This window comes from Phaethon aethereus (genome assembly GCF_964289735.1).
Source record: "Phaethon aethereus genome assembly, chromosome: 13".
Classification (NCBI taxonomy): Eukaryota; Metazoa; Chordata; class Aves; order Phaethontiformes; family Phaethontidae; genus Phaethon; species Phaethon aethereus.
Window position 1 is genome coordinate 2,293,731 of NC_138589.1, and position 10,117 is coordinate 2,303,847.

General features: G+C 45.1%; 1 protein-coding gene across 3 annotated transcripts in view; it reads right to left on the reverse strand.

Moving 5' to 3' along the window:
• Nucleotides 1-9,988, reverse strand: part of WDR59 (WD repeat domain 59) — a gene marked incomplete at both ends in the record, with an annotated part of 47,651 nt that extends 37,663 nt beyond the window's left edge. For all 3 annotated transcript variants that reach the window (XM_082005907.1, XM_082005905.1, XM_082005906.1), the window contains 4 exons: nt 223-308; nt 3,826-3,961; nt 5,853-5,902; nt 9,935-9,988. In XM_082005907.1, coding sequence (XP_081862033.1) covers nt 223-308; nt 3,826-3,961; nt 5,853-5,902; nt 9,935-9,988 — 326 coding nt within the window. The remainder of the gene's footprint in view (nt 1-222; nt 309-3,825; nt 3,962-5,852; nt 5,903-9,934) is intronic.
• Nucleotides 9,989-10,117: the final 129 nt, after the last annotated feature.

Genomic DNA, 10,117 nt, shown 5'->3' on the forward strand with positions numbered 1-10,117 from the left:
GGCTAAGTTGATATACTGGGGGGAGCCATGAAAGGGTGAGCTGCTTCCCCATATCTCCAAATGGGAAGGCAGGACAAAGGGACAGACACGGACAGTCCAGAAAAAGTAAGTAAAAACAGGCTCAGAGTAGAGCCTGAGCGGGGCCAGGACCAAAACATGCACTTTCTATGAAACAACCCATCGTTTTCCACCCAGCAGTCCGCAGCATCACTTCTTCCTCACCTGATCACACGTGTGTGTCCTTGCAGCGATGTGCAAACTTCACCATTACCTTCCTTCCATTTATACAGGTCAACTCGCTGATTGCTCTGAAATTAGATGGAAGAAAGGAGAGAGTGTCAGGCGAAGAAGGTAGGACAGGAATCCATCTGTCAGGACCAGGTTCCCTTCACTTTGAACAACCTCACTTACCGATGAGTCGCACTGTGATTAGCAAAGTCCTTGCCCAAGACAGAAGAGCAAAGATGAACCTACAGGCTGCAAGGACTCTCAAAAGCTTACACTTCAATTACACCCACTTAAAATGGGTGATAAACAAGAATGGGAGAAAAAACATCACACTGCAAAATGTTTCCATGAAATTATGTTATCCGAGCTTTTATTTCCTAACAACATGCTGGAACTGCAGGCAACAGGCAGCCAAAACCTCCCTGCAGGAATACGCTGCCAGTCTGTTCAGATTCACAAATGGAGTTTTCAGTGAGGAGGATGATGGATCGCCACTGGTTCTCCTCAACTCTCCCTCGATTCCCTCCTGGGATAATCAGGGCCATTGCCAAACATGAACAATACAGTCTAATGGCTTCAAGGTCACCTCCTCTCAAGGGTACTTCCATCCTTGCCAGCCCAGGAAAAAAGGCTTAAGTGCTTATCACTAACTGTAAACCACAGGAGCAAACCAGATGAATCAATGACAACATTATTTAGGGCTTCTTCACTCATTCCAGGAATAAATCCTCCCCCACATGCAGCCACACACAAAGTTACTTGAAACTAGTTACTGTGTTTTAAGATCATGTTCTGCCTCAGTCAAGGTTCACTTCAGCCCAAGCAGACTCTAATCTTTCTGGGGCGGGAAATGCCTTTTTGGGTGCATATATAGATCACCAAGCACAGTGGCTCTTGGGCCATGACTGGAAATTCATGTTGATTTTGCAAAAAGAGAAATAACATGACTTCAAAATTTGATCTTCATTAGCCTCTTGTTTTCAGACTTACCAGTAGATGAGGGGAAAGATAATAGAGAAAAGACTTACGGTTTTCGGGACAGGTTTTTGTGGTGGGGTTTTGGGGGTTTTTTTTAATGCCAAAGCTGCTTCATATGAATTTGAACTTGCAGATGGATAAAACACTCCATCCTTCCCTGAAATGGAAGGTCTCCTCCAAGCTCAGCAATAATATATGGCATTTCTCTAATAGCTCACAGCAGGGCTGCACAAAAGCTTGGGGCAAGGAAAATTCCTTGCATGTTTCTGATTGACAGAAGGACTTAAGAGAGTAGAGCAAAAGTACCCAACAGGATTTGTCCAGGACTCCAGAGTTGATGCTGTAATATAAGGATCACCAGCAGTTTCTCAGACTCTTAGCGGGGCTTCTTACATGGAAAGCATTGCCCATAGCACCAGGTGTAGGGGAATGACAGCTCCCCCCATCAGAAGCATATTCTAAAAAATGTGCTTCCCATGATAAGTATCAGTATACACTTCCAAAAATTTCATCACCCTCTTGTTCAAGCTTTTGTAACACACAAAAGAAGTAACAAGGATCTGCGACAGAAAACAATGGCATTTCTGAAACAACAGCTTAGGAGTCCTCAGAAATGTGCTTGAGCCAGAGGGCAAACACAGCCAAGCACAGCAAGAGGGTATGTTTGAGCTCTTTTGGAAAGAAGCTAAAAAAAACAAGAAGCCCTTATCCAAACACAAGGACAGACTTCCCCTGCCTGCACCACTTCAAATTAACAGCACTGCAAACTGGGTGAAGCTGTTGGCAAACAGGATGGCAGCCTTTTACACTCGCTCTCCATCCACAGGGATGCAGAGGGATAAGACCCTCAGGGCTGTCCACAACACTCACATGGTATACCTGAACATATGATAGCCTCAACAGCAGACTCATGGGGGACTGACAACCAGCTTGAGTCCAGAAGTAGCAAATCATATCTTCACAGTGCTGAATCCAAGTTGATTTAGCCCTCCCAATGTATCTTTGCCCCTTTACATATGGCCCTCAAACACATCCATGCTGCCTCCAGACCAGACCTGGGACACAGAAACCTGAGCACATGGTATAAGTCTGCTTTCCACCTCTAGGACTAGAATTTAGCCTGTGTGTTTTAGGACGGGCTGTAATGCATCAGCACCAAAACGCCAGCCAACTGTGAGATGGCTGGAAAGGAGGTTTGACTCAAACTGGAAAAGCTGTCTGATCTCATCTTGTGGATTCCTCACCTGATGTATGTCAACAACTACGACTAAATCACCATAGTATTTTAGCATCTTAATTTATAAGTGGGAGCAGCAAGGTTTGATGCCAGCTACATCCAGTTTCAGTCTGGAACAAGATGGGTTCCTGTGTTCCCTCAGGGCAGCAAGAGATGGGAGCACTCAGGTGGGAGGACGGGCACAGCTCCCTTACGCAGCAGGGTCCTGCTCAGATCAGCATTAACCGATCACTGGATATTACCCTTCAGAGTGTGTTTGAAGGAACGCTTTCCTGCTCTACTCACAGCCTGCACAGCACATTTCCTTATGTAGTTTTCATTTTCACAGCCTGTATCCAGAAGTGGCCCTGAAGGACACCTTTTTGCAAGTTTTATTAACTCTCCACTCAGAGGCAGACAGCTGCTGAAGGCAACTTGAAGATGTCAGTCATGGACCAGAGCTGGGAGGAGAAAAGCTGGGTAATGTCAGAGAGCAAACAAAGGCTCCTAAGTGGTAACACTGGTCCACTCTTAAGACTGCCTTTAATTTCAATCGTAGCCAGTCCAGGAAGCAAAAGGAACAAAAATCCCAGGAAAACACCTTCAGCTAAGTGTCTTCTCAAAAAAACAGATGAAATCTCTCCACCCCCAGCTATTCCAGGACGCTCAGGCTATAAAAGCAGATGCAACACAGCAGCAAAAGCACCTCGCCATGAGAATAGTGCCAGTTGCTGCAGCGCTGTGGTTGATGGCTAAGACTGCCACTAGCAGAAGCTCAGGACTCTGGGTGAACAAGCTATAAAGCATGATAGCCCGAGTAAAGATCAGAGCTAAAAACTGCACTCAAGTCTCAGATGGACACTACTGTTTCTTCAGACCAGCCTATTTACTTCTCCACACATGGAGTAAGAACTCCTCACTGACTCGGTCCCTGCCCATCTGCAAACCCAGATTGTTACAGTGGTGAGCCACTATTGACTTGTGCTATTTACAGACTGCCTGGTGCACCGCATCCCACCAGGAAGGCAGGGAGGTGAAAAAAAACCAGCACAGACCAAGAAATTAAATAAGTGCACAAATCTCATTACAGAATGGAAGTTAGAAAGCAGGCACATCATCCCCTTTCTTCCAGAAAAGGACCATTTGGATGCCTGATTTATCTGGCAAGGTGTTTTATAAAAGACAGGCAAGCAAAACTAGATTCAACACTGACCGACCAGTAACTGAGAATCATCAAGCCAAATACCTCACCGGCAGTAAATCAGAGTTAGGCCTTGATCTTGCAATGTGAATTGCAGGGGCATGCCTGTACCAGCTCCGTACAGCCTTCCAAGTATGCAGAAGTCCACCCACTGAAGACTGGGCAAGACTACGAGTTACAGCTTTTAAATGAGTGAACTTACTGAAGCCGCAAAGTAGTACGCATAGGTGTCGTGCGGGTTCCACTGCACTGCCCCAATGTCCCACTTGCTCTGTCGGGAGATCTTTCGATGACCCTCATTTGGTGCATCCAGGTTGACTATGTAGAGGAAACGGCGGCTGCAAGACACAGAGACACAAAGGGGTTGTAGCACACAGGACTGATCTCAAAACCCCAAGCTCCCATGGAGCTCACAGCCTTGTGTCTGGAGGACCAAAGAAGAGAAGCATTTGACAAGACAGATGAAAATACTATTCCTGAGAATGCTACATTTGTCCACATACTTCAAAAAAGGCTACATAAAAAAAAAAGACACACTGAAATTAGACAGGAACTGCAAATGTAAGGGGTAGCTCAGACCACAGAACACCTCAGATAAATAGGATACAAAAAGAAGCGCTGGGAAATGGTGCAAACACATCCAAATATGCTTTGCTGGCCTAATGCTACAGCGGTAGAATAGTGGTGGCACAGGGCTGGGAATGCAACACAGTAGTTTCACAGGAGCCAGCTTCAGTCTGGAGAGGTTGCTCTGAGCAGGAGTTAATGAGCCTTGACAAACATAAGACAATTGTTTCCACACCACACTGTTTGGGGGGGCACACAGATAGCTCTCCACACAGAGTTAGCTCAGCTACAGCAGCTTGTTAACATGGGTGGACACAGCACTGCACTGATCTGATTATATTACTTACCTGAGCTAACCCTACAGGCAGCAGAGATATATTTGCACATTGCTAAACCTGAGCTCATACATCCTGCTGGATGTGGCCAACTCCACACAAAGCTAGGCAAGGTATCATTCCCTCCAGAGTGTGATTCATCTTACAAGCAAGATAAACCGCCCAGAAATAACTGTGAGCCAGCTGAACTTTAATAGAAGACCAGCAGCAAAACATATTGAACCATATATAATTAACCACACCAGCATCACGTATGTCAGCTGCATAGCAAGCGTACAGCTACTCTGAGCACTATGGATTTTCCCAAGAGAAGGAACACAAAGAATATCTTTGCTGCCTTTCCAGACCAAAGTCCTCAGGGCTCCCTACTCTGAAGTAAAGATGCTGAGTCCTCTGAGGCTCTTACATCACTTCAAAAGAAAGGAGGCAAATCCTGAAGGGCTGCTGAGCACACAGAAGCAGCTTGAAAAGCAGAGGGCCACAGACTCTATGTTGAATTGCAGACAGGCCATCCCCAGCTCACTGTTGGCCCAAATAAGCAAGCTGTGAAACTAGGCAGGTGTAAGGAGGAAGAGGCGTCAAGTTAGACCCAAACAAGCTGCTGCAATGGTTATTCCCGCACAGGGCTGCCAGTCTAAGGGTTTACATGGAAGCAAGCAGGCTTGTTTTTTGTACCAAAGGACCTGTTTCCTCTTAGGCTGACCAAAGGTCAGCTGCACCCAGGTGATCCTGAATTTGAAATGAACATCCTAATTGGTGTGGTAGTTGTGTCACTGACAGCAGGACAGCCATTAGTACTGAAAGGTGGCAGCTGGGCAGGCAACTGCCAAGCTGTTTGAAGACTTGCCCTGGAGGTGGCTACAAAATGCTAAGCCCTCCTGGGAGCTCTGGCAGCTTGGAGTCTATGGCACCTACGGCTCTTGTTGAGCATCATCCCACACTGAACCAGCAGAGGAGCAGGTCAGAGAGCCTGGCTCCTCTGCCCAAGCACAGCACAGGAATATTTGGGGCAAGTTTTGTCTTAAGGAAATGATTTAATCTGTATTTCAAGCATAGTCCAAACAGTACTTCATGATGCTCCACCTCCTCTAAGTGGATTTGGGAAAGTGTGCATCAGGAAAGCCAGTATTTTATTGTGCTGTTGTTCCTGACTTTCCACTCTGTATCCCATTGGAAATGTGACACAGAATCCTTTCCATCAAGCCTTGAACAGAACTCAGCTGCACCTTTCTGAAACAATACGTCAGCCCTTCAATTGAGGTCAACCTGAAGGTTGCTGATCTGGCTCGTGGAAATGACTGTCATACATTTCTAATGTCACACTCACCCTGAGAGTACTGCGCGCTGTCCCAGGCAATCCACTGACATCGCAGTTGCCTGTTAAAGGGAAAGAGAGAACAAAAATAAATTATACCTGTCAGGTCAGCTTCTTGGTCAAACACACAGCTTTGGGGAGGAGTTCAGGAAAACCTGCCAGCTCATCTTGAAGATATAAACTGCTATGGTAAAAGTCAAGGCTGAGATCTGTCAGGGGTGGCAGAAGTAGCATCCCCTTAAAGAAGCACAGAGGGGTGATGTGGTGTAGTGGTTGATTTGGGGCTGCAGGATAGGACACAGAAAACATCTTTGTTAGAGTAACCTGAAGACAAGGCCTGACAGACACCATTACAAACACTAAGACCTTGCTCCCTTCTCCCTGCTATGGCAATCACAGCTGCAGCCTTTCAATCAGCAATCTCTAATAATCTGTATTAATCAGACTCTGCTCCTGCTCAGAAGCTTTCTCAGTCTCTCTCTCTTCCATTGCAGGGCCAGTTTTAATTATATATGTACTGGGAGATAGAAGTGTAACCATTTGTGTATGGCTGGTCTCCAAAAATGAGAGATGGCTAAGAAGCATCAGAATTTACTTTGGTATTGCTTGTAAAGAAGGCTAAGAGATAACTTAAATGCCATAAGAAGGGAAAAAAAAAAAATAGACCATTTGAACATTGTCTTCCCCTCTTCGTTCAAAATGGAACTGGCCAACCATCTCGTTCAATTGCCAAGAGAACGAAAGGAAAGTTTTACTTGGAAAGCTGAATGGTTTAGCCCATAAACACAAATGTGACTTCAATGCAGTTTTTAGCATTCAGAGTACAAAATCAGAATCGCCCCATATTATTCAAACTAACTGCTGTCATCTTCTAAGCCACCTCTCTGAAGGCTCAGGATGTCTCTGTTGCTGTTCAGGATTCTGCTAAGTACCCTCAGCATGGGTGTAACAAGACTTCAGGATGTCCCACAGCTACTACTTATAAGCATCACTAAAACCAGACAGACAATATGGCAGTCTCACTCCATTTCAATCAGATTTGACAGGAGAATAACAATCACAAAAACCTAGTATTTTCAATGAGGGCCCCATCCCCTGCTTGCACGTACCCCAACTAAGGGAAAAACAGCATCATGGGCTCATTATTCACTAGCGACCAAGAGTCCACATGGGAAAGAGCTACAAATGCTGCAGCCAGGCATAGAGTTTCAGCAGGGTTCTGCAGTAAACCCCAGGTCTATATCTATATCCCAACCAAGTAGAGTTTCACCGCTTTCCCATTCCAGGAATGACCTGCTTTCATTGCTTTTTCCTAGGTAGAAAATCCAGTCTTCTCACAAGGTTTTCCTAGTCCTAAAACTAATGCTGTAAATAAGAAGCCAGTTTAAAAATCTCTGAATAGTAAAGAAATAATTCCAGGTTCCTAGATTTCACAGCATCTTACAAAACAACAAAGCAGGTTATTGAATTTATAAAAAAAAGCAAGCAGGAGAAGGAAGTTTTCCCAGATGATACACGTTTCACTTCTGAGGAATTAAAATGAGGATCACTAAAGCCATTACTGGAACCAGAACTTTCTCATGTGATGATGAGCTAGTCAGCCAACATATTTCATACAGCTGTGGCCATCTTGCCTCAAAACAGAAAAAAACCCCATCAATTTAAAGTGATTGAAAGTTTCATATACAAGTTTAGTTTTTCTGGACTTCATAAATCCTTACAAATTGTTTTTAATAATTAACATTGGTAAACTGTTTTTCCAGGCACGAACCATCAAAAAATGTAATGAGCAATCAGAATGAAATAAAAAGCTTCACGTGTCAGGCTGCTACTCTGGTGGATAACAAATTAAGTATTTTTATGGCAATAAACAGTTCCCTACAATACTACAGTCTTATCTAGGCCACAGGAAAAAAAAAAAAAAACACAATTGGCTATCATTTAATGCGCTTGGTGTATTGATATGTCAGTCTTCACAGCACTATCTTCTAGAAGGAGGGAGTTGAAACTGAACAAACCAACCTGAAAGCAGTTTTTATCCTAAAACAACAATCAGGATAGCAAGAATTGCTGTTTATGAGTAACAGTTGTGTGAATAAGCACAGTAGAAGTACCACACATTTGAAAACCAGCCCAGTGCCGACAGCCCAGGCAGCATCTTCTCAGACTTCAAACATCTACTTGGCATTTCATTCGATTTCTGCTAGGCAAGCCAAGGAAGACACCTTTTCATGCCTGAACATATATTAGTTTTGAATCTAGCTTCACTGCCTTCACCTGAAAGGCAATAGACCAACCCCGTTTGCCAGGGCTATACTGGTTTCCAAGAGCTGCAAATCCTTAGCAAGAAAGACTAGTTCCCTGCACAGCTTATTTCCAGTCTACACGGTGGGTTGCTACAAATGATACTATTTCACCTTTGGATGTGGTGAGCTTTAGTCTCCTTTTGATAGCGCGGACAGCCTGACAAGAAACTGTGGGTCACGTCTTAATCAAAAGAGTACAGAGACTGCCACTTCTGTCAGCTTACACGGAAAGATGACACTTGCAGGCAATACCGGCCCCAAACTACCCAGATATTTTCTGAAGTGTTATAGGTTGGGTGCTGTAGTTTTTCACACAACACACTCTGGCATGGTGATTGAACACAACTGCAGTGTTTGCAGACACATATGGACTATAAATGCAACAGCTTCCCACTCTTTTGACTCTTGTTTCCATTTAAGTTGGTTTGGGGGTAGGGATTTTGGAGATAGTGTGGCCTACAGGCAGAGCTCAAGATTGGTACAGGATGATTACAGCCAAGGTGTTTCAATTTCTCAAGCTCAGGTTTCCCATCTGCAAAAATGTTTGTGCAGACTCCTAAAAAAAGCTCAAGCACAAATATATAAATGATTTTAGCTTGAAGCAGTAGTTTAGCAGTCCCAGCCACTAAAGCTCTCTGGTTTCGTATGAGAGACCAGGCAGGTCAGAAAGGCTCAAGAAAGATCACACCAGAGTAAACAAAAGCGACCAAAATACTGAATAGTTAACCTCTCTGTTAAGGTATATGCTTGCACAACAGAGAGATTGAAAACAGTGGCTGCCAAAGAGGATGGAAACACCTGCTCTCTCCTCTCTCTGCTCCCACATTCCAGCCATTATAAATAAGCAATCAAATCATGACGCCACATATCTCCTGAGCCAGATGCAATCTGAATCTGTGATCTAGGAAGACATACTTTTGTATCTCATTACCAGTTTCCCAAGGATAAATCTTCACCAGCAGACAAGACTGCTTTAACATTTCTTCCAGGAGGAAAACAAAACCAACATAAAGCTTTTGAGGTATAAAAGCAAAAAGTTTTGTGAGCTTACAGAGGATAGGCTGGATGTGGCACATACGATTCAGTGCTGCTACTCGCAATGGTGAACGCTGAGCTGACATTGCTCCAGCACAAGAGGACAAACTAGAAAATGAGCTTCCAGAACTATTTTTTAAATCTTTCTGTGCTTCCTGCTGAAGTAGTTCATAGTTCACCCACCATATCCAGCTTTGCTAAGCAACTGCCAACATCTTAAAAAAACACAGTTCTTAAAATAGCTTCTAAGAAAGCACGTAAGCAATCTCCGAGGGGAGTTCTACCATAACAGTAACTTCAAAAACAAAAGCTAACCTTCTTACTATTTATTAAAAAAACCCCACAACTAACCCGCTTTCCCTGCTAATCGAGCAATACTCAATAACTTATATCGCAGCCAAGAGAGCAGCTATAATGGTGTCAGAGAAAAAATGAGGTAATGTGTGTGAGAAGTGGCAATATCTTCTATTAGGCCCGCCAACATAGTTTAAAAAAAAACAGCAACGTCCAATTAAGATGAGAAATAAAGTCTCTCGTGAGTTAAGGCGTTATCCCGGCGCAAACGGCTCCGAGACCGGTTCAGCCCCGTCCACACCAGGCGAAAAGCCTCGCGGGGTGGCCGAACCGGACCCCCCCTCTCGCTCCTCACAGGAACGGCCAGGCCCGTCCCGAGCGGCCCCCCGAGGGTTGGTCAGAGCGGCAGCCCCCCAGCAGCAGCAGCAGCGGCGGCAATCCCCCCCCCCCCCCCCCAACCTGGGCGTCACGGAACTCCACCACCACATTCTCGCTGCTCCAGCGCGCCGCCATCTTGGGCCGCCCCAGCAACCCCCGACGTTAGCGGTACAGGGGAGGAGCCGGAGGCAACGCGCCTGCGCACAGCGTGGCGCACCGCGCAGGGACGGCTGGGAAATGTAGTCCTCCCATCTTCTACACTCC